A 24,962-nucleotide genomic window follows, 5' to 3' on the forward strand; every position below is an offset into this window, starting at 1 on the left:
GTAAACCCGTGCTCACGAGTCACGTTAGTCGAAAGTTGCTTGACACGGGGAGCTAGCGTCAACCACACGATTCCGTTGGTCACCTTACCAAGCGCAGCCGCTTGTAGTCTTCGGAATCGACAACGCCGTCGCACTGCATCTCGTTGATCTGCTTGGTCAGGTCGTTCAGGATCGTGGCGCTGGCCTGGCGACTCCGGAACGAAACCATTATTCCCGGGAAGCGAGACTGCAGGAGGAGTTTAAACCGAATCTCGTGTGAACACGCGTGTCGCTGATAAGACTCCAAGGCACTCCAAGGGTCAGACGCTGTAACAACCACCGCCGTAGCTCAAATGGTGGAGCAACGCACGCGTAATGGGAATGTTGCGAGTTCAGCTCCCACTTGGGCATGCCTTTTCGTTTACTTTCACTTCCTTTTAGCTTAACATTTCTACACTGGAATAAAAGAAAACAAATTAAAAAAAACGAGTGAATCTATGATTGTGATCGACTTACAAAATCGAGACCCTCGGATCCTCTTCTCCTTAAAAAAAAAGTATGGGGTGTTACGTGCCAAAACTACTTTCTGATTATGAGGCACGCCGTAGCGGGGGACTCCGGAAATTTGGAACACCTGGAGTTCTTTAACGTACACCTAAATCTAAGTACACGGGTGTTTTCGCATTCCGCCTCCCTCGGAATGCGGCCGCCGTGGCCAGGATTCGATCCCGCAACCACGGCGGGTGCCTCTTCTTCACTGATGAGAACTTTCATGCAACTCATTCAAATGTCGGTTAACAAGGGCAGGCTCAGCCTGGTAGCGACGTATGCTGTTCTTTATACTACAATGGAACATCAGTTCTGTGAGCCTTAGCGTCCCCCAGTGGTGCGAACAATCCCGGCAGCCACGCGCACAGGATGTTGCGTTCGAATCGCTGATCGCTGTACATCGCGAAAATGTCCTCGGGGTGCAATTAGGTTGCTCGGGTGTGCTCCTTAATTGCGTCACACGAGTGTCGCCCTTGTGCGGCCCCTGCTCCAGGTTGTGAGCGAGTAACACAGCCCACCTGCACCTCCGCGAGCTTCTGGAGGACGAGCAGCCGGTTGAGAGTGGCGCGGCCGCGGATCTCCATGGCAATGTCGGCCGACTCGACGAACTTCCAGACGTTCCTCTGGACCTCCTCCTCGCCGATGACGATGGCGTGGCCCGCTTCGTACGCCGAGTAGATGACAGTGTCCAGCGCCCTGTGGATCAGCTCCGCACACTGGACCAGAAGCAGCTGCGACGCATTTGCAAGCACACTTTGCTTTGATGGGACACTAAAACGAAAAATTACTTAAGCTGCGTTAGTATAAGTTACCCTTCTACAATACAAAAGAAAAAATAATAAGCCGTCTTTGCAGCGAGACGCTGCTAGGTAAGCCAGAAAAGATGAAACAAAAGAAAAGAAAGACGGGTGGCCTTGAAATTTCCGAAACAGCTCGTCAGCACGTCATAAATTTTGTCGCCGTCTGCACGGACCTGTAACTGTAATCCCATAATCTCTCTCTCTCTCTCTGTCTCTCTCTCTCTCTCTCTGTGTGTGTGGGCGTGTGTGTGTGTGTGTGTGTGTACGCACGGGCTTCAACGGGTGCGTATGCCAAAATTCTCAGAGTGGCTTCGTAGGTGGGTATTAAGTTTGGGTGCATGGTTAAGCAACCAATGTGCGGTAATAATACGGTTTATCGTCGAAACTCTAGCTGTTCTTGCGCTGGTAAGAGCGGCATACTCAAAAAGGGTGCTCAGTGCAGATCCTTCAATGTTCAGTGCACTGAACATTGAAATTATTTTATTTTGGCAGCCTATGGAGAAACAGTCCGCCAATATATTGTAGGAAAATTTTATGTTTATCTTTTCTTTATTTTTGCCACGCCAATCATCCACGATGCTTTCAGCGTGAACAGTTGATGCGATGGTGTAGCTTCTGCGCTGTTCCTTGAAGGAGAACTACCAATCACAATTCGGGCAATATTTACATTTCGTTGCTGTAGGGCATTTCTTTTATATCAATTAGGAGAACTGGTAATGCGCAAACGGAAACGCTCCGCACATGTTCTTGTCTCTGTGTGGCGTGCACTTGCAGATATGAACCTCCATGTAGAGAGCTTAAAGGTATTGAAATCAATGTAACGAATCGTTTTATTTGTCATAACTTTTTGTTGCTTATAAAACGCCGTGTATTTCTAGCTTCAAGGTATAGAAGCGTGTCTGACCGCTATTTCAACTGCGTGCTTCAGTGGTGAAGTACGAGGGTGAATCAGAAAGTCTATGGCCCTATTTCTTTATTAGCCAAAATATGGCATATACAGGCACACACAAACATACGTACTATTCTACGCACCTTACTCCATTTTTCCACAAAGTCATTGCACCGGTTCAAACATTTGACCCATCGCAGCACTAAGTTTGTGATGCCCCTGTGGTAGGATTCGTCTGGCTGACTGCGGAACCACCGTCAGTATTCTCGGCCTTTTGCGAACTCACAACGCCACCCTCACACTTTCAAAGCGAGACACCTTTCCTCATACGTGGGCTGCATTTCCCTGTGAATTTCGATCGTCCCTTGCTCCACAGAAAACGAATCACACTTCGTTGCTTGTACGCGGTGGACGCGGCAAGCACAAGTGCCATCTTCAACAACGGATAGCAGAGCCGTGCCGCGGAGCTACCCACAGATAAGGCCGGGCCGGTCCAAGAAAGGTCCACCGCTGGGAATCGATACGCTAACTTCGCATTTACAGCCGTAATTTGGCTAAAAGAAATAGCGGCAAATAATTTCTGATTCGCCCTCGTAGTTCAAAATTACAACCCCACCACACTCGGCAACCTGTCCGAATGTGGCAATGTGTTGTTGTGGCGCGTGTCTCTGAGGCCATGTTCCGTCCGTGCACACGTACCTCGACGTATTTGATGGCGTGTGTGAAGCGGGCGGAGATGACCACGATGAAGAGGATGCAGAGCATCTGCTCGTGCCTCACGCCCAGACCGACCACATGCACGAGCACATGCACAAAGAGCACCGCCATGCACGACGCCATTAGAATCAGGTCCAGCTTGTTGTAGTTATCCAAGTTGACGACCTTCTGGCCGTACGCCGACAGCTGCGAAACGCCACGGGCAGATTTTTTGGGTAAATATAACGACGTTCGCCTAAGCACATGTTATCGCTGCCGTGATGAGACTTTTACCAGGTCACTTGCAGCAAGAAGAAAATTGGAGGAGGCTTAAAGGCCCCCTGAGATGGTTCGGACAAACTTTGTAGACGCGTAGGGTGCAGCTAAAGTTAATCATTCGCACCACAATTTGTGTGAAACGTCTCATATTAAGAGAGCTACAGACGATTACAAGTTACCCTCCTCCATAGTCATGCATTTTCTTCTCAACTCGTTCGCCGAGTGATCGGGGCTTAGCTCCGCATTCACTGGCTCTGCGTCATGATGGCACGTCGTGTCGTCGACTTCCGGTTCTCTAGGAGCGAGCGCGCGAAGCCTCTCCAAACTCTCCGCTAGCTGCTTGGCAGTCGACCCCAAACGAGAGCTATCGAAGCAGCGTGCGTTGCGAGCATTCTGTCGTAGTGCCGAACGTGTATTCCGGTAATCACACACTAGCAGAACGTTTCGACGGAACGGTGAATACATAAACTCAAGCTCATGAAGGAACCTTATCGTAGGCGTACGTGAGCTGCCTGATCGGTCTCCACGGCCCAGCCACCCGTTGGCGCAGAGCTTAACCATCCAAACAAAGAGCTAATATTGCTCTAACCAGGTGTAAAACGTTTTTAACCAGCCAAACAAAGAGCTAATATTGCTCTAACCAATTGTAAAACATTTTAAACATTTACAAAAACAACGTCTTAAGGGTTACACTCCTGCGTAAAATTTACGCCAGCAGCAAAGAAGAATACATTTCGTTACTGCTACTGTGTGTGGTTGAGCTCTGTGCCACCATGTGGCTGCACCGTGCAGACCCTTCACGTTTGCGCCAGGCCCTGTCCCCTTGCACTTGCGTTTGCCCTAATACCGCACTCGCGAAACGCTATTACATTATAATCTTCCGGTGTAAAGTGATGGCCTGTCGCCGATCGGTTAGCGGCAGTTCGATGCGCTGCAGCCAGTCCGCTCGTCTGCTGTCTTGCAGAGGGACACGATGTCGCACCTTGACGTATTGCCACTCGCTACGTTTGCAGTCCACAACGCAACAAAGTTGAATCATAGTGCTCGCGAAAAGACTGAGACCTACTCCGACCGCGGACCTCTCGTCAAAGTGGAACACGTTGTAACACAAGCAGACGACACTCGCTGTGTGCCGGATGTGCTTAAGAGTAGTGAGAAATTTTCTTCCGGATTCTCTTTCTGTTACTTTCTCTTTATAGAAACAAATTAACTAACATTCCAACTATTACGAACATCATTTGTTCACCATAAAGGTGGAAAAATTATGGATGACGCACCCTGGGCAGCCAATCGGATAGCTCGCCCACTTGACGTCAAATGGGCGATTTACTTCATATGGGTAGGGGCGGCTTAAAATTCCGCCAAGCAGTGCGCCGCGATCGACAGTGATGTACATTTTTAGAAGCTTATAATAAATTACGCGCTTTACGCGGAACACTTAGATGCGTCAATTTTTGTTCAGAAGGACCTACTGTAACGACTCAGTACGTTTGTAGAAAATCGTCAAAGTCGTTTCAGGGTCCCTTTAAGCTTCGCCTTTAAGAGTGGAACGTGATAGCATTCAAGGATCTCCGACTAGCAGCTGCTTTTCACGCTTGTGTAACGGTGATGTTCTGCTGGAAAGTTGGCAGCGAACGCTATGCACGAAGGCGACTTTTCTGGGTTTTTTATTGCTCTCCTCCCCCCTCCCCCCCCCCCACCCGGCAGGCGCCACCACTGCCGCGGTTGCGCGGACGCGAGCGCCATCTGGAAGGCGTTGCAAGGAACCGAGCGGGGCGCACCGCTCCTACAAAGACAGACCGCAACCGGCAGCTGGAAAAGGGGTTGGTGTTTAGTTTCCGCGGAGCAGAATCAGGTTTTCTCGTATATTCAAATTACACTACGACGCTATCATTTCTATATGTCGTGTGTAAGTCGTAGTTTAGTAATTTGCTGACGCATTTTACTTAGAGATATTCAATTATTTCAGTAACGCCTATGCGCCACGCAGGAGGCCTGTGTGATTCCGGATGATTTTTCTCATACTGACAACGCCGCCAACGCCGACACCGGATATTCTGCGACACGGAGCCCTTAAAGCGTCACAAAAAAACTCAACTCTGACAATATAGGCAAGGAAGGATACAGGCAACGTCAGTCTTTTCAGGCTTTGTGTTCTAGCCACGCTGAATTTATACACGTGTTACAAATCAACGAAAAACGGGAATGCTAAGTGTAGTCAAGTGTGCTATCTAGTCATTGTCAAATATGCGTCCTTTTTTATGGTCGTTCTTTTTTCGTCAATTTATGTTTTGTTCAAACCAACCTTACCAGGGGTCGAACTTATAAAGCTTTGTGTTACTAAACTATATTCATCTGCCAGCCACCCCTGCGCTAATAATATAAAAACCACTTGGCGTGCCACGAAGGCTGCAATGCAGGCTTGTTTGCATGCTGTCTCGGAATACTGATGCAGCGCAAACGAGACGAGACTCGAGAATGGCACATGAATGTGAAGACACGGTGTTTCTTCCAATTACAGTTCGCGTAGTGCGAGCAACAGTACTCAATATTACAGTGATGAAGCAAATGCCTCATTATCGAATCGACTCATTAAGCGCGCTCTTTAAGGAAAGCAGTTTCGCAGAAGCAAACGAACACCCGCCAGCGCCTGAGACGAAATACAGAACTCATCAAGGCTTCCTACTGGGCTAGTTGTTTCGTGATAGTCCGTAGCACCCGCGTCTGCTACGACGCCAGCTGGCGCCCACATATAGAACAACGTAAGGTCCCTAGATGAACGAAGTTTACAAGGTGGCGACACTCGTCGTTCTTTGCGCCGTCTTCCTCACTCTCGCGCTGACTCTATTTTCTACTTCAATCGAGTCTGTGATTGGTGCACTGCCTGCACTTGATGTGCTAAATGGCTAGAGGTGACATTTAACATATTGCAAACTAGTGCGCATGCGCTAGTAATAATCCGCATGAGAAGCTCCTCCCAGCTCTGTCAAAGCTACTGACACCTCGGACAACGAGAAAGGCGAACACATCACCAAAGTGTTTTCGTCCACGTTTTGTCGCCTGCAACCGACGCCATGTAGTGTCCGCATCGTCCATCGCTGCGTGACAATACGCAAATGGGGCGTGATAGCTGAAATATGAATTATATTCACCTTGTGCAAGCACAGCTAGAATAGAACTGGTAGAACTTTCCAAGTTAATCCACAAGCTTAAGACAGCTGACATAAGGAAGTATAATATGGATAGAATTGAACGTGCTCTCAGGAACGGAGGAAGCCTAAAACAGTGAAGAAGAAACTATGAATAGGCAAGAATCAGATGTATGCGTTAAGAGACAAAGCCGGCAATACCATTAATAATATCGATGAGATAGTTGAAGTGGCTGAGGAGTTCTATAGAGATATATACAGTACCAGTGGCACCCATGAAGATAAAGGAAGAGAGAATAGCTTAGAGGAATTTGAAATCCCACAAGTAACGCCGGAAGAAGTAAAGAAAGCCTTGGGAGCTATGCAAAGGGGCAAAGGGGGAAGGCAGCTGGAGAGGATCAGATAACAGTAGATTTGTTGAAGGATGGTGGGGAGATTGTTCTAGAAAAACTGGCCACCCTGTATATGCAATGCCTCATGACCTCGAGCGTACCGGAATCTTGGAATAACGCTAACATAATCCTAATCCATAGGAAAGGGGACGCCAAAGACTTGAAAAATTATGGACCGATCAGCTTACTGTCCGTTGCCTACAAAGTATTTACTAAGGTAATCGCAAATAGAATCAAGAACACCTTAGACTTCTGTCAACCAAAGGACCAGGGAGGATTCCGTAAAGGCTACTCAACAATAGACCATATTCACACTATCAGTCAGGTGATAGAGAAATGTGCGGAACATAACCAAACCTTATATATAGCTTTCATTGATTACGAGATAGCGTTTGATTCAGTCGAAACATCAGCAGTCATGGAGGCATTATCGAATCAGGGTGTAGACGAGCCGTATGTAAAAATACTGAAAGATATTTATAGGGGCTCCACAGCCACTGTAGTCCTCCATAAAGAAAGCAACAAAATTCCAATAAAGAAAGGCGTCAGGCAGGGAGATACAATCTCTCCAATGCTATTCACAACGTGTTTACAGGAGGTATTCAGAGACCTGGATTGGGAAGAATTGGGGATAAGAGTTAATGGAGAATACCTTAGTAACTTGCGATTCGCTGATGATATTGCATTGATTAGTAACTCGGGGGACCAATTGCAATGCATGCTCACTGACCTGGAGAACCAAAGCAGAAGAATGGGTCTAAAAATTAAGCTGCAGAAAACTAATGTTTAACAGTCTCGGAAGAGAACAGCAGTTTACGATAGGTAGCCAGGCACTGGAAGTGGTAAGAGAATACATCTACTTAGGCCAGGTAGTGACCGCGGATCCGGATCATGAGACTGAAATAACCAGAAGAATAAGAATGGGCTGGGGAACGTTTGGCAGGCATTCTCAGATCATGACAGCCGGTTGCCATTATCCCTCAAAAGAAAAGTGTATAACAGCTGTGTCTTACCAGTACTCACGTACGGGGCAGTAACCTGGAGGCTTAGGAAAGAGGTTCTACTTAAATTGAGGACGATGCCCCGAGCTATGGAAAGAAGAATGATGGGTGTAACGTTAAGGGATAAGAAAAGAGCATATTCGGTGAGGGAACAAACGCGAGTTAATGACATCTTAGTTGAAATCAAGAAAAGAAAATGGGCATGGGCAGGACATGTAATGAGGAGGGAAGATAAGCGATGGTCATTAAGGGTTACGGACTGGATTCCAAGGGAAGGGAAGCGTAGCAAGGGGCGGCAGAAAGTTAGGTGGGCGGATGAGATTAAGAAGTTTGCAAGGACAACATGGCCACAATTAGTACATGACTGGGGTAGTTGGAGAAGTATGGGAGAGGCCTTTGTCCTGCAGTGGGCGTAACCAGGATTATGATTATGATGATGATGATGATGTGCAAGCACCTGTGTCTCCATGCCGAGCAGCCTTTCGGCTCTGCTAAACGCTGCTTATGAGACAGAGTACACTTCTGTGAATACTTTCTTTTTTCCTGCGAAACTTGTATACGCTAGCCTGCGCCGGCGATGTAACGCTAAGAAAACAGCTGCTCTCAGAACTGCACACGTCCACGGATTGCTATACAAAAAAAAAACAAGCAATGGACCCGTTGTACGGAGAATCCTGCTGCGCCGCCACGCTACTGACGTCATTCTTTTCGCCAATAGGAGTCGTGCGTCTAGGTAACGTGAGAGAAACGAGTGTTTCTCGCCTCAGAACACTATCGGAGCTGCGATGGGTCGGCCGCGCATCGCGAGTTCGATCGAAGAACTGGCGGCGTTTGATGTACCACGCCACCTGGAACTCGCTTGAGAAAGGGCTCATCGTCGACGTGCCGACCTCACCGGGGAGAGCGCGAAGCAGAGGCGTTACGACAACCAAGAGAAGTGGATTTCGAGCTTCGCTTGCATCCCTCTTCACAGAAGTGGAAGGGCGCTCAATTTTTTTAGAGGGAAACGGCGGCCCGCGTTGGAACCCCGAAGCTGCTAGGTTGTCGGTGCGAACACGAAGCCCGATGCCGGCGTCGATGATGCATCACAACAATAAATGTTTCGGCGGTGTAACCATAGGCCGCGTTTACTTGAATGCTCGCGCTTCGTTTGATTTACAGTACACTTTTTGTCATCAGTTCAATCATGTTTGCTTAGCCAATAAAAGTGATAAACGTCCTTCTTAATATGCTCACCCACGCCGTGTCGTCTGCTCGGCGTTTAGTTGGCATTTGCTCCTTGCCAGCATCGCGTGCCGTACACGAGCGGAGTAGAAAATAATAATGCAATGAACCATCAGGCGTTAAAAGCGTTCCGCATCGTCAGTGCATCCTCAGCGCCAAGGCTGTGGTGTCATCTGCTAGGCTAAATTCAAACCTCGTTTATACCTCGGCATCATCTGTGTAGGCCTAACGGCGTCAAAACAAAGCGCTGATCTCAATAACAACAAATCATACCTAATTTTCTTCCCTCAGCATGATGCGAGGCTAAGCGATGGTTGATTTCCTATTTCTTGCTGTCGGAGTGGAAAGAAAGTAACAAGCGTGAATTACGGCGGCAATATTCAAAGGATGGCGCTACTTTCGTTTTTTTATTGAATGGCTTTAGTTCGGGGAGGAGGAAACCAGCAGGAAAGGCGGAGTGACGCTACCTTGAAAACTTTTATTTAGTGACCTTAGAACAACGAAGGATAAATAGAGGTTAGCGGGGCGTAGGCTGCAGTGATCAATTCTTCAGCTTGTGCGTCGGTTGTTCGTTCTTTCGCGCTCCTCAGTATCACGTCCGCGTCACGACTGCCTAGCGCGAAAGAAAGACCGACACGCCCCGCTAACATATTTATTTCCTTCGTTGTTCTAGACGTGGGCGCCACCTATGAGCGTAGCAGTTGCGGGCGCTACAAGTAAAATCAGAGGAGCTTTTTTGAGCTCTTGATCTAACTATACACATAATTTGTGTGCGAATTGATTCCTAACCTGAGCGGCGGTAGTATTAACCATACATCCAATACTTGCTCTATAGCGGTTATTGCCGCGACAATGTTTGTATTTACACTCGCTGGCTAATTTTCGTGCCTGCTCATAAAAGTTCCGCTTGTGACAGATACGTCAGTGCTTACGAGGTGCTGTGCTTGAAAAAAACTGGATGGCTAAACGCCCACATCCACGTGTTCTTGTTTCGACAGCATACTTATTTGATTGAACAGTTGCTCTTTCTTTCCGCAGGAAAGGTCGCAAGCTATATTTGCTTTTGAAGCTTGTTAACGCTATAACGTTTTGTGAGCGAAGCGGCAGGGGTACTGACCATGGTGGCGACCTCGACGAAGAACGCCGTCTGGTACAGAAACTCCACGAGCATGACGATCGTGAAGTACCGCTCGTTGCTGTAGATGGCGGCGCGCAGCAGACCCACCAAGAGCAGCACGAAGGCCAGCGTGGTGTTGGTGATGATCACCTCGTAGCACTCGTGCTCGAACAGGTCCATGAGGCGCTCGTTGAGCGGCTTGGCCACCTTCTCGGACAGCGACACCGACTCGTCGTCCAGCTCGGTCTCCTCGTGGAGCGGTTCGCCCAGCCGGTCCTTCTGAGAGCACGCCGCAGGGCCGCGCCACCCGCATTCAGTGACCGTTTGTGAACGCTATCACTCGTAACGTGTCTACGTGCGCGCAGTATTTCGAAGTTGTTAGGATAAAAACGCTGGTACGAGTACGAGATGTACGAGTGCATGCGCGAGCGTCGTCAAATAGCATATTTTCAAACATTCTTTCCTGTATAGTTGACAGGTCCTCTCGCCCGGGATGTATAAAAGCAATTTTCCGAGGCGAACACGGGACGAAAGATAAAAAATACGAGACCGCAAGCACGGCGCAAAACGACGACTTCGCTCGTGACGATTTTTAGGATGTTGGTATGGGGTAAAAAAGTTAGGCATAGCGACCCTAAACCGCAACCGATCCGCTTCCTCGCAGCGTGTGCTTTAGATCTCCTTAAACTGGCCACTCAGAAGGAGCCGCAATCGGGCAACAAAACATTATTTTCATTCATTGAGATGCCTACCCAATGCTGCTGTTTCTACTTTCACGGCAAGTAAAAAGAAACTGAAAGCGTTGGCAGTAGTTACTGGTGGGTACTGCTATGCACTTGACCATTCCTAAAATCAATCGCGAAATGACAATGTGGAGATGTCCCTTAGAGAACGATGTGAACGTTGTAAAATAAACGTAAATGTCATTGAATGCTCCAGCCGCGTGTGCACTGTCCCAGCTGTTAGTCCAGCCACGTCTCCATAGCATTAACAAGGACAGTCATCATGTCATATGTGGGTAAATTTCAGGCGCAAAAAAATAATTCAAACAGAATTCATCTCACGGTGAACATCGACGTTAGTACGATTAGCCTTGAAACAATCTAGCGGCACACCCCACTGTCACCGCAGAGACGCGTCTTGTGTGAGGTGCGTATGCAGCCGGTTTCCTCTCTCGCATTTCTTTCTCGACACGTTGCGCCATCTAATGTTGCCGCCACGAAGTGTGCGCGAGGCGCGCATCTATGTATATTCACACAAGATTGTCTGAATTTATATCACGCATGTTCGATCTCACCCAGCACCGGAGAAACATTAAATGTTTTTTTTTTTAACTGAAGGGCGGCACATATCCATGGCATGTTAAAAAAGAATGAACGATCAAGTAAGATTCTTATCCTTCCACGTCAGTAGCGTTACGAGTCAGGGAACGGGGGAATATATACACTCTCCTAATAGCCATTCTCAACGTGCATCTACTATATACGGCATGTATGCTCCACAACAGCTGCATGATTGCGAACGAACGAACGTGATCAGCTCATTTCCTATGGCTATTCTGGACTTACCAGCTACGCCAAAAATTCCCTGCGATAAAGCCCAGCACATGACTTTTCATCCTATCGTTCTCCTGTTATATATGTTGAGGCATTGAGAAAAAGAGCACTAAGATATATAGGCGATAACTCAATCCCCACTACAGGCTTTGTGACGTACTGATTTTTTTTTTACTCACATGTACGTAGATTTAATGCAGTCACTTACCACCCAGAGAATCCATTGTGGAACATCGACAAGTGAGCTGATGATGTCGATGTCCAGGTATCTGGCGAAGACAAAGTTTTGCCATTATTACTCAAATCTAACGGATCTTAAATTGCCTTCCAGGTGTACCCCGCTAATATTAAACATGTTATACTGTGTTGGAGAAAACATGTGCGCACTTGACAACCACGCCGAATAAAAGATGACTGGCGTGGTTAAGGACTCACATTTTCTTGTCGTATGGGTACTGAAGCGCTGCAAGCAGGGCCATCAATGTCTGCTTTTGGACCACTCCTTGCCTGTGCTGCCGACAGTAGCTCACCTGTGGGAAGATGCGCAATGTTGTAGCCATGCACCAGGTATAATGTGTGTTCCATTGTCCTGACGGCACTGCGTCTCCTTCGTAAAATTACAAGGCCCAGAGAGCTTAGGATGTCGAAATTCTTCGGGCAGCAGTTCAAATGTAAAAGGAAAGGGACGTCTAGAAAACGTCTAGGGCACGTCTATTCTCAATGCACACAAACGGTCCAACCCAGACAAGGTGCAAAAGATACCACTTACATACACACATATGCTACAACACTACAGATTATCCCGTAGAACATTCTCGGCGCCACACGTGAAACTAGACCGCGCAGATGCAGCCGCTTGGCGCCAGCTCGAAACTAATACGTCCCCCAGCCTTGCTTTCCGCCACACTTTCTACCCTGTCCAGTGACCCGAGAAATGTCCGTTCTGTGGAGGACAACCCAACCTCTACCATTCTACGTGGGAATGCTCCAAACCACCCAGCCTTCCTAGAGAGTACCCAACGCCTCCCCATCCCAGTGGGAAGCCACTCTTTCCAGCACGGCCTTGGACGTCCAGCGATACCCGATTGACCGGGCCAGCAGCAAATGGGGCCCTGGTCTGAGGACTCTACCCTCTGGGACTTCATTGTAGAACAACAAGTAGTTGTGTACTACTACTAATAGTAGTACACAAACGGTCGCGCCGCGGCGTGGCCAGTAACGAAAATGCTTCAAGGATTATCCGCAGTGTCTCCGTATGGCTCTGTTTGTGCGGGCGCGTTTCTGGTGTTTTGACAGCTTGCACTTACGCCATGAAAATAAAACAATTGAAAAGCAACAGGATATCCTGCATGTCTCAGTGCACCAATCGAGCGGCGAAGGATGAAATAAGTCGTTCATTCCTTAAGTCTCATTCCTTTCCGACGGACGCGCATGTCTAAAAAGTAGTGGGTGCTTGAGCTCCCGATCGGCAAGCATGTGACGGCGCCAATTAAATGTTTGTATCGCGCACTTTGTTGGAGCCGAAGTCTTCTTCTGGGAGCGGCATCGGTAAGCAAAATGTCAATCGTCGACATCGATCAGAAAAGCATACACAAGCTTTAACGATATGTTGTGGCTGCGGCTTAGGGTGAACGTCGGGACGTTCAACGAGGCCCGAAAAGACAAGCTAACGAGTCCGCGCCCGTGCCCTACGATATTACAAGATGGTCGGAACGGCATCGCAACAGCTGATTTATTTGTAGACCGGTTAGGCGGCTGTGTCTCGTTTTCAAGTACCTGCGGAAAATGAATGGCGCGTTAATTTTCAGAGGCGCTCGACAGTTTTAACAGGCCATATATGCGACGCTGCGTGCGCTCGAGGGACGGTGTTTTGAAATATTCTTCCGGTCTTACTTTCTAGCGCGGTAGTTTTATGAGGAGTTTGGAACGTTCTAATCTATTGCGGTTGGACAACCACGCAGTACTGCTCCTTGTTAAATTAAAGCAAAGGAAACTAATTTCATTTTTTTTTTTTGCATCCTGGCCACGACGACCGCATTTCGATGGGGGCGAAATGCAAGAACGTCCGAGTAGCGTGCCACAAGCAAGCACGACATGCTGGTCCGCAGATACTTGTTTTTCCTAAGGACTTCATAGACCTAGGAATCGAAAAGAACCAGGCGAACTAACGGCGTTCGCTCTCTTTCAGGCCAGCTGAAGACCACGCTACTCGCAAAAGCGGTCTAGAGATCTCTAAGACGACCTTCTGAAGGGGGCATTAGTGCCAGAATCGTGTCTATAACTGGGGTGGCAACGAACTAGATGCAATGCACTTTGCACTTGGTGCGCACTAAACAGACGCGTGCACGATGCCTGCACTGGTGTAACACTACACTCACCGATTCGATGCGGAGGACGTTCTCTACCGCGAGAATCTCGGCGTGGTGTCTTCTGCGGGAGCTGCGCCAGCGGGCCTTCTCCTTCCTCTGCCGAAAAAAAAAAGAACCAGAGGAAAAGGAGGATGTTGTATGAATAAAACGCATAGCACGATTGAACGTTGTTGATCCGTGTTTAATAGTAAAACAGTGACACGCAAATCATCGCGGCCTTTTCTTTCTCTTTTTTTTTTGTTTATAACGCATGTTCCTGCAAGGTTATCGAGGCCACGCATTGTTTATTTCCTCGTACTTTGCATTCGACGAGGATATTTATTAGACGTGGAAAATAACGGCACTTTCTGTGCACCGTGGCTGCAAGACGTCACTACATTTAATCTACAGACGCAGTTAGAGTCGATCGCGATTAGGAGGCCTCCCCCTCTCCCTTTTTTTGGCCTTGCAAGGATTGCCTAGTGTTCAAAGGAATTCGCGGAAGAAATCTGGTGCTAGTTGCCACTCAAGAGTTTTGCTAAGTGTTGGGTTGCGATGCTGCCAATTTTGCTATCACAAATAATTCATATTACCTTTTACGGTTTTCAGTGGTTAAACAAACTACGACACAAGCTTGCGTGTCACGAAAACTACATTATTGTTTTATTCGAACACTGGACAGTCTTGAGAACGCCTTAAACATTTTTTTTATTCTTAGTATAAGGAGTATAAAAAGGCATTCGCGCAAGGTTGAGGGCTACTAATTATAACGTCATAAGTAGCCCTCAATGGCGTGATATTTTTTTATGTTCTGAATGATTATTTTTTCTTCTAAGTGATTGTTCATCTAGATATTAGCGTAGATAGAAGTGTTGCTACGCAACGCATTTGCGATAAGAAATTGGCTCTGAAGACGACGATGTAAGAATACACGTGGTCATTTGAAGCACGACGGATGAAGTCTGTTCTGGCAGACAAGAAATGCTGTCGGCGAAAGCTATTTTTTTAGCAACATTATCACTCTTTTATTGTCAGTAATAGCATCTTCATGTCTGAGCATCTACGATGACATGCACTACTCATGCAGGGGGATTTCAGAACGCATAATATATTTCGGTTAACTAAACGACAAACGAGGCTTATCGCGATGCTTTACTCAGGATAGCACCTTGACTGCTGTACTCACAAACGGAAAACGGGGGCCCCATCGCACACTGCTTTTTTTCTCCGATTCGTTTACTTTCCCAACTGCATAGTTGTGCGATTTTTATTCCACTCGTTCATGGTGGTCACAGAGAACTACCGTGTGCCACTGAGCGCTTGGAGAGCGATGTGCACACCCACAAAAATAAATTAGCTCACATTTTTCTACCTTGTTTCAAACTATCCTCCTTTGGTTTTTCCTCCAATGGAAAAGGCACAATCCACGTCAAAACTGACCTCGCAAAGCTAATGTCGGAGCCAATGCGAGGAAGACCCAGCACCCCCGGCAGTGTTGGGTTTTGAACTGTTCTCTCTCTCTCTCTACATATATATATATATATATATATATATACATATATATATATATATATCTTTCTTTTTCGCACTGCGCACGCGCTGCGCGGCCGGAAGCCAACTTCCTCCTTCTTGACGGACGCTGCACGCTGACCGAATTGTGGCCTGCGGTCCGGGCCCGAGGAAAAGGGCGCGAGTTCATAACATCTTGATTCGGCCTTACGTCCATGGTGGCGAGGGTCCCTAAAGCAATTACCGCAGCGCTTGAACCCGGTCAGAAGCGCGCTTCCCACAACGTTCTCTATACGTCGCGGCCGGGATGTAGTTAAGTAGTAGGCGTCAAGAGGTGGCAAAGCCAGACCGGTGGGAGCCTTGCCTTGTATCGCGGCACGACGTCGAGCGGGTTCCGGAAGCGAGTGTTGCGCAGGACCCAGGTCTTGTCGGCGGCCAGGAAGTACGGGTTGTGGCGGCTCATATGCACCGCCACGTCCACCGCTTCCTGCAGGTACGCCACGGCGTCCTTCATCGTGTTCCACTCCACCTCGGACACGTCGAGGATGCCTGTGAACGCACCGGGAGCACATGCTCGTGATGCGCAGTCGCTCGAAGCACAGCGAATCATGGCACTATGCAGACAAGGTCGAAGTCGACTCCGCGTCTTGGTGGGTGCACTGCGTTAGCTTACCGAGCATCTTGAGCAGGAACGGAACGAGGGAGGCGTTTATGAACTGCGTGAGGACCATGTCCGAAGTGACGTACATGAACGACTGCAAACGGAAAGGATGGTCGTTTTTGACGTCGCTACCAGGGAACGGTTTGAAAACGTTAACCACTAGACAGTGAGGCCTTTTAAAACAGAAGCTCTATAAGTGCCGAAGCAAGCCGCGAAGGTGAACAGTTTGATATATCTTATAGAAAACTGGGAGCAAGTTCATAATGATTCATTATAGTTTATAGCAGGCGCTGAAGCACGCTACGCAGGCGGCGGGAAGTGTAGTATATACGCAGCGTTCGTGTTGTCAATTCCATCTTTTGTGATGCCGCGTCGTTAAACCAAGTTGCGCGGATACGCTATCGTTTCGATCTTCGCAAAACCGGGGAGGTCGTAAATGAAGCGTTCGGGCCGTCAAAATGAACATGAACCCAAAGGATTTAGGCAATCCCGATGGAAGTGCCTTCTTGCAATACAATTATACCAATCGGGGGAAAATCTCGCATTTCATATATAGGCCGAACACCCAGAGATTTTTTCCTGCGACTATATATCGCAGACGTGCGTCTAAGATGTGACCACCAACGGAATCCTGACCTTAGGTCTTCGTCGTGGATGTCCTGGTACGTGATGTGGTAGAGCGTGGCGAGGGAGACGATGTAGGTGCCCTTGAGGCCCATGCCGGCCAGCACGATCGCCTGCTTGGCCGTGATGCGGTAGCCGAAGTGGCCGATGAACGGGTATATCATCAACACCGCGAGGCACCTGCGTTACAAATGGGTGAAAGGCGCGCGAAACTGTAGTACGACATCGCACGGCAGATTATTTTGATGCGCATTCCCTAGGACTTTGTCTTGAGCTGCGCGCAGGCATGTAGCACGGTCAATGAACCCGCCTCTATGACTTCGAAGCCCTTCACCTTGTCGCAGATTGCAATCCATACCACCTATATTCGGCAACAGCCTAAGAATTCATTGCAAGCGATTGGTGATTCGCGTGATTGACCGGCGCATCTTTACATACTATCTTTGAATTTGGCAGTGGTGTTCTCACTGAGCTTTTACGTTGTCACCAACTACAGTAATGGTGAAAAGTTAAATTGCAACGCTCAGAACTTTCAGAAAATGAGAGTGCACTTCTCCAACATCCCATAGAGCAATTGTGCATTCTTCATTTTTTCGGTAACATGTTCATTGCCTTCTGCCGCAGCCAACATTCGCATGACTGCAATATAAGGCACGTGGAAAAAATGTGGGTTGCTGAAGCGGGCACTGACCGCATGCTCATCTTGGCGATGTAGCAAAGCATTATGTCCTGCCAGTTGTACGTGCGTAGGTAGTAGACAAGCATGTAGGCCGTGAACGTGGCGCAGATGAAGGTGGACAGCGTTCCGGTCCAGTCCAACATCACCGACCAGCACCTGCGCAATGGCGCAGCGGGGGTCACCCGTGGGTCATCGCTCTGATATTGGCTTCAGTCCTGCGGGCGTTGAGACGAAATCTGGCAGCGAAACATCGCTACAAACTGGAGTACCACACTAAGCTCTACAAAAATGTACCGCTAAATAAAATGGTCGGGGAGCGAGAGTGAACGCGATACTGGCACAATATTTATCAAATAGCCAGCACCTGAAGACTGTGCAGTCTACTGTTAAATATAATTTCTGATTATATTGCGCTTAGTAATACACTCACGAACGTAAAGGACAGGACGCGGACGTAGGTTCGTCAGTGTATCACTAAGCGCAATATAATCACGAATGTCCACCAACTAGCCCCATTCATTACTTTACTAAATGTTAAAGAGAAAACAAATATACGGCTGTCGCAGGATCGAATCCCGGCCACGGCGGCCGCATATATCATCATCATCATCAGCCTGGTTACGCCCACTTCACGGCAAAGGCCTCTCCCATACTTCAACAACCGCGGTCATGTACTATGCAGCGGGCGCAGCGGGTGCAGCGGTGGCGTAGAGGTAGAACACCCGCCTCGCGTGCAAGAGGTCCGTGGTTCGAATCCCGGTGCCGCGCAATTTTCCACCGGATTTTAAAAAAAATTCCGCGTGTTGATAAAATTGCATAAACAGACCTGGAGTGTGGCCTGATCCCGTTGACCAGAACCGGTAACACACTCCCTCACCAGAGCAGGATTGGCCACCCTGGTGCAGTACTTGGCCACAACCTCCTATATGAACGCAACAATCAAGCCGCATATATCGATGGGGGCAAAATGCGAAAACACCCGTGTACTTAGATTTAGGTGCATGTTAAAGAAGCCCAGGTGGTCAAAGTTTCCGGAGTCCTCCACTACGGCGTGCCTCATAATCAGAAAGTGGTTTTGGCGCCTAAAACCCCCATAAAAAATGTACGGCTCTGGCTTCGCTATAGCTGTAGCTGAAACTGCTGACTGAAGCTATATCAATGTGTTAAAATCATAGGGGCGCATAAAGATGTGTAAGTGCTGCAAGCCGCAAGCTGTCTGCTGTAAAGTCGATGCGAACGTATACATCTGCAAGAGGAAAGGATTCGCGCGTACTCTGCACTCATCTGTTTTGCATTGACAGTGCAGCCCACACGCAAGCATATGCGTGGGCTGAACAAGTCAAGCAAGCTCACCACTCCCGTGCCGAAATGTCGCTGCAGTGAAGCATCGTCCTGTCGTTTGCCTACACTCTAAACCACGGAAACATTCATCAAAGCGCACTTTTTCGCGCTTTTAAAGGTAATTCCGTAATTTAGGCTTAAATAATAGAAATGTGCCATAAATATTGGGTAATTGGCCCGGAAAGTCTAATACGATGCCTAAATTGGTCAGACTAATCACTTAAATCAGACAATTTTTTCCTAGGACGGACAATAACTGTGGCGCCACGCGTCTTGTTACGGAGTGCATAACAATACGTGCATGTGGCTGAAGTTGGTACACTGCCCGGACATACTTAAATAACCAAGTTAGCGAAACATTTACCATAGAATTCAGGTCCACGCAGCTATTATCGTTATTTACGGTTAGAATAAGTAGTAGCTACGGTTTACCTATATATAAGAATGAAAATATGTACCTTTGGGAAAGTTGCAATGTTTATAGAATGTAGCGCGCAACAGTGACATTATAGCTATAAGTATCCCTTCTAGACAGCACGCCTCTACTATGATTTGAACAACTTCCATCGACAAAAAACAGCATTATAGTTTCTGTTTGTAGTGACGGTAAGGCCATAACAGTGCCAAAATTTCCGCATACGAATCTAGCTCTTAATTCAGTGAACTTGTGCCGAGAAGAACGAGCAACATTCGAAATGAAACGAGCACAGTCGTCGGTCGCAGAATTTAAGCTCGCAGATGAAGTTTGTCCCGCTAGTTGTGCACGCATCACCGCACATTCCAAAATAATCACAGGTGCTTGCGGGCCATTCCAAAATGCCGCACTACTCGCGAAGCGCAGTAAATATGACGTCAATTTAGTTACAAGCAGTATTCCCGTGACGTCACGGGCCGGCCCCACTTGGTTGTCCTATTCATATAGTTCTTGCTGTACTACTAACGGGAAGTAAGCAGATCGAAATGATCACCGCGTTCGCTCTGCAACATGGTGTCCCCAACGCGACGTAAGTGATGACGTCTTACCGGCTAATAAGTTGACCAATGCTCGTGAAATTTCGAATATGGGGTCGTGTCCTGCGCCGAAAGTTAGCTTGATGCGCTGATAGTCTAGCGAATAGGAATACTGGCAAAAAGGGTGGCGTATGACAACGCTGTCCCTCTTATTATTGAGATAGCAATTTATATGCACACTCGAGGCGAATTTCTGTCGGCGGCGGCGTCGGCGTCGCCGTGAGGTTCCGTATAAAGTACAAGTGCGATAATATCGCGGCCACGCGCCGTATGCTGTAGGGTGCGAGGGAAAGGCTGCGAGGGTGAACCAAGAATGATGGCGGCTTAATGTGACGGCGCCTTCTCGCGCGCGGAAGGGAGGAAGGCGGGAGGGTGGGCGGTCTTCTCAGGCACGCAAGGGGGTAGAGAGAGGGCAGGTTAGTGCGCATCTCCTAGTCTACTCCTTCTTAGAAATAAAATGTTTCATGAAATTTGAGGGACGTGGAAACGACTCGTTTCTTTCATGTTTTCTTTTGTTCTGAAATTCCGAAACATGGGGGAAAAAGCCAATTGCACACGGGCCTACGACAAACCGGATACATTTATCTAACACTGAAAAGGATATATTTGTTACATTCTTGCATCACAAAAGTCCAAGCAGTGCTTCCAGGTAGGCACTATTTCACGTCAAGGCACTATAATTTCACATCAAAGCTTCAGGACGGACATATGTATCAATCTGTGTCCAATTCATTTCCGCTTGACGCGTCAACATTTCGTTGTGCAGTGGACGAAGCCTTCCGGATATTTAGGTTTGAGTGCGCTTACACAAGTTTTTGCAGGCGATCCCCTGTGAGCCTGTTGCGTACCTTGGTGTGCGCAATTCCAAACTCGGACCAGTATCTCTCACATGCCGAAGAAGAAGGGGGAATCTGCAGTACGTGACAGGCGAGGGGGCTCAACGGCCACCACGCGGATATATCCAGGTGCTTCGCAGACTCCCAAACTCTTTCTTTTGACCAAACTTTTAGATATGTCGAAAGGAGTCACATTGTCGCAAAATAATTCTGTGGGGAAGCTCTGTTTCTCTTTCTCCTTTTTTTCCACATTTATCCTGGTTGAAAAAAGCAAAAAACTTCTTTCTGAAATTTTCAATGTCTTTTTTTTTTTCAATTAAACAGCGGCGCACATCTCTGCTCCAGCTCCCTCGCCCTATCCTGGAGACAATCTGCGATGGGTTCGAAGCCTACGTGACACGAAATAGCGGATGGCTTCGTGTGCACTGTGTTCACGCGCGTCTAGTTCGCACTGAAGCGAGAGGCAGCACAATTCGCTCGCTGCTGCTACCGCTATTCCTTCACGCTAGCGTTCTCACACCCACAGTCATCGTTTAAGATATGTTCGTGCTTGCCTGTGCGCGCGTGACAGCGCGTTTGTTAGTTTAGTTAATAAGCGAATGCTTGGAGCGGTTTACGCGCCACATAGAACTAGCCTTACTTCCTATAGCTGTTTAATAATTTGCAATCGCAATCGACGCTTTGCTTTTCGGGAAAAACAACGACTTTCTTTTTGTTTTAATACGCGAGCAAACACGTAACGGACACTCACGACCCGAGCGTGCCTTCAAGCTCCGAACAGGAGATGAGTCGATCCGACGAGACCACCATGGTGTACGCGATGACGCCGGTGACGCCCGAGCTGTTGACCGACTCGAGCAGGAAGAAAGTGAGGTAGGTGCCGCCCATCACCACCACGACGACCGAGTCGTCGCCGTAGGTCATCATCTTCAGCACGCTCATGGTGGCCGCGCCAAGAGCGCATCCCACGACGACTGCCACCAGCTGGTTCTGAACCGGGAAGAGCAGCACGTCGTAGTACTCTGCGAGAACCGGAGGCGGGCGTGCGAAACCGCGGCTTGAACACGTTGGGAACGCAAGGAGGGAAGCTGGGCGAGTTGGTTTGTCGACAACGTTGAAAAAAAAAAAAAGAACAGCAGAAACGTTTGAATGGGGCACAGGGAGTGGACATGATAGAAGCGCAAAGTAAACGATGTGCGCTTGGAGATTACCGACAATATGCATACACGTTTAAACATGTTTCTCTTGTGTTCAAATACCTTCGCGCATGTGTTGTTCTTTTTTTACTCTCTCTCTCTCTTCCCCAGCTGCGGCAAGTTTTTTTTTTATCCACTTTCATTGCCATTAATTTATCATTTCTTTAATTCAATCACTAAGCACAAGTAATTCCCCCTGTGTTTTCCTTGGCGTCTTTGTTTGTTGCCTTCTCAGGATACGATTAATAAAAATGGGCCCCTCGGTTAACCCCCTTTTTTCTCGTTCTAGGCTGTGTTGGTCACACACGTTTGCATTTTCTGCGCCCAAACAGCTGACTTGCTTAATGCTAGTGTTAACTACCTTCTTAAAACGAGTAAATGTTCGGTTATAACGCCTGTATACCATTCCCCTTTCCTGCATCTCGTCCGAGTATCTGCACAGGTTTTGCTATATATATATACGCCACGACGTCGTACAAGAACAGTAATGCTCAACGAGTTCTGCCGCTTTCAGACACGCTATATAAGCATGAATAGCCTTCACCTGAATATCTTGTGCCACAGCTCGTCGTCCTAAGACACCTTGATTTTCTTTTTCATCAGTCAGTAGTGAATTGCCCACTGAATTATCATTATTTGCTGTTCGTTTGCACACAAAATTCTTTCGGAAGAGGAGCTATGACCGAATGCCATAGGTCTCATAATCGTATATCGTGGGATGTTTTACAGCGAAGCTGTACATAGCTATCCTGCGGGCGGTGGTCGATGTCCGTCCGTCTACGCGTCGCGTAGACACGAAAAAAGAATTTCTCGAAAAAGGAAGTTTCTCGCGAATGCTCTGCAGATCTCCATCTAACGCAGGTATATCGGAAAAAAATAACTGAAATTGGGCAGATAATGCGACTCTATCGTTAGGCCGAGTTTCATTTAGTCGTCATAATTAGTTCACAGTGAAGTCGTAAACGTTTCAGAACTCCCGTCATGCTGTCACAACATGACCGTCTACGGAGGGCGTATGTTTGCAGAAAACTGCTGCAACTATTGTTTTATCGAAACTATCCCAAAGCAAGTTATATGATAATTTGCCGCTAAGACGACTTTAACATAACGCCAAGTTTCATGTACTTGTCGCAACTACGCAGTTCACAGTGAAGTTGTGAATATTGTGGAATTCCCGTTTGCTCTGAACACACGGGCTTGTATAACCGCACGGAAACAGAGAGAGAGCCCCGTGTTTGTCCGCTAGAATAGAGCTCTAGTCCTTCCAAGTTTCATTCAGCTAAGTAACTAGAAAGCACGCTTAATCGCAAATTACAAACAAACATTCTGTTTCGAGCACCCATTTGGACGGCGCCCCGGTCAACGCGTATCGTCGCTCACGTCGAGGCTCGGTTGAATGCCCACCTGCGTCTTATACGCACTGTTACCACCAGTGGGCGTTGTGTGTTGTGGTTACGTCACAGTCACCTAGACGACATAATAATAATAATAATAATAATAATAATAATAATAATAATAATACTTCGCTGCTCGTCCTTCTTCACAGAGTGGAAGGGCTGACAAATTTTTGCTTTAGCAGCTTGGCTAAAGTTGGCAGGGGCACCCCATCTATTCAAACATCGCTTCTGAAGTACCATTCAGTCCTCGAAAAGATTGCTTTAGGAGCCAAGCCGGCGGACGCGTTCGTTTGCTTAATTGTAATAGCAAATCTTCAATGAGAGGCTAACTCTTTCGAAGACCGCGTAGCGCAATACCTCCAGGCACATCTGATGCGTCTCGTTCAACGGATACTTTTAGTGGTTCCATAAAACAGTGCCTGCATACTTGCCGCTTTCTGTGAACGCATTCCGTCACTCTATTAACAGATAATTCCAGCGCCCGTAAAATAACTGCGCCCACAGAAATTCACTTTGCCCTGGCGCTTATTCCTTCAAACGTCGTTGTGGTGTTTTTTCGTAGCGTCTAAAAAACAACGCCTATGCACGTTCAAATCGTTGAGGTTAAACTTAACGAAAATTCACGCGAGACAGGGTGGGGGGGAGGGGGGTCGCACTGGTGGTCGTCATTTCGTTTGCGTTCGTGATTTCTGCGCGCTGAAAAAATCTGGGTCACGGTAACGGATTCGAGCTGATCAGCGGTAACCAAGCGCGAAACTGCTGATAGTGATCTAAAGAAAGGAAAGGCGCTTCATTCTGCACGATGCGAAACTGCTGTCCACAGCCAACGTACCGTGGCAAGGGCAATATGGTCGTTGCCTGCTTGAAGATGGGTCCACTCATGAAAAACACTGGCTGCCGGCTGAGGTAAATACAGCGTTGTCCCAGTGTTGGTCACATCTTCGACAAAGTGACGAGACGAAATCTAACTTACGATTTACGTTTCCTCCAAGAAAGCCGAAGACGCACCACGCCATGCCAGTATTGAACAGGGCCTCGGACTGAATCATTGTGGCGATTACAGGGTAGCGACCTAAGAAAAAAAAAAAGAATCTTGCGATGAACAGGTTTTCGTTATGCTTGCTATATTATGAGCTAGTATAAACAATAACCAAGAGGGCTGCAAAGTTGCGGCAAAATCGCTTCCCATCAATGGATTACGTTTTCTTTTAAATAACCAGCACCTGAGTAGGAGATGCAGTGAAACGCATCTTCACGATTTGGATCTATTTTTAAAGGAATGTGAACCCGAGATATGTGTGTGTGTGTGATTACGAGGTGTATCATCGAGATCCTGACAGTTGCTCGTTAATCTTAAATTGCTATTGTTTTCAGAATTAAGCTATTCCTCGCGTATTCAACTTTCCTTTTCTCATGCCGGAGCATGCCATGGGCGCCACGACAGTTTCGATATAATCTGCACGTCTGACGTTTCAGCCGCCCTCCGCTGTCACTCCATCCAAATGGCAGCGAAGGTTTTCTGTTACTCTAAAGCTACCTTTGCCTCTCAGTTGGCACAAGACTAATGGTGACCCAAACAATCTTAAATTTAGAAGGTACATTCAAAGTTCGGGCGTTTCATTAAACTGAAAAATGTCAGTGTGCCTACGCGAAAGCTGTTTCGTGGTAGCGTCAAGTACAACACTGTGAAATTGGCACTCCTCGGTTTCTTTTCTTTTTTTTTTCTTTT

The 24,962-nt window shown here is 47.6% G+C and overlaps 2 protein-coding genes across 2 annotated transcripts; both read right to left on the minus strand.

The window, feature by feature from the left end:
* Positions 1–79: 79 nt before the first annotated feature.
* LOC129384653 (uncharacterized) lies at positions 80–12,010 on the minus strand. Its single transcript, XM_055070247.1, has 6 exons — positions 11,994–12,010; positions 11,840–11,900; positions 10,076–10,354; positions 2,917–3,120; positions 1,047–1,259; positions 80–226 (listed from the first exon to the last, which is right to left on the minus strand). The coding sequence occupies exons 1-6, from the start codon at positions 12,008–12,010 to the stop codon at positions 80–82; spliced, it is 921 nt and encodes a 306-aa protein (XP_054926222.1).
* A 4,187-nt stretch (positions 12,011–16,197) lies between these two features.
* LOC129380197 (uncharacterized) lies at positions 16,198–21,912 on the minus strand. Its single transcript, XM_055070246.2, has 4 exons — positions 21,392–21,912; positions 17,465–17,608; positions 16,786–16,953; positions 16,198–16,204 (listed from the first exon to the last, which is right to left on the minus strand). The coding sequence occupies exons 1-4, from the start codon at positions 21,862–21,864 to the stop codon at positions 16,198–16,200; spliced, it is 792 nt and encodes a 263-aa protein (XP_054926221.1). The 5' UTR covers positions 21,865–21,912.
* Between the last annotated feature and the right edge of the window lie 3,050 nt (positions 21,913–24,962).

This window comes from Dermacentor andersoni, chromosome 5, assembly GCF_023375885.2.
Source record: "Dermacentor andersoni chromosome 5, qqDerAnde1_hic_scaffold, whole genome shotgun sequence".
Taxonomy (NCBI): Eukaryota; Metazoa; Arthropoda; class Arachnida; order Ixodida; family Ixodidae; genus Dermacentor; species Dermacentor andersoni.

Excerpts from the sequence above, each read along its gene's own strand:
- LOC129384653 (XM_055070247.1), bottom strand. Across the intron at positions 10,355-11,839 it reads CACAATGGATTCTCTGGGTG|AAGGACCGGCTGGGCGAACC; the intron begins GTAAGTGACTGC and ends GCGTGCTCTCAG. Across the intron at positions 227-1,046 it reads AGAAGCTCGCGGAGGTGCAG|TCTCGCTTCCCGGGAATAAT; the intron begins GTGGGCTGTGTT and ends CTCCTCCTGCAG.
- LOC129380197 (XM_055070246.2), bottom strand. The coding sequence starts at position 21,864 with ATGCATATTGTCGGTAATCTCCAAGCGCACATCGTTTACTTTGCGCTT. Across the intron at positions 17,609-21,391 it reads CTTGAAGGCACGCTCGGGTC|GTGCTGGTCGGTGATGTTGG; the intron begins GTGAGTGTCCGT and ends GCCATTGCGCAG. Across the intron at positions 16,954-17,464 it reads ATCGCCAAGATGAGCATGCG|GTGCCTCGCGGTGTTGATGA; the intron begins GTCAGTGCCCGC and ends TTTGTAACGCAG.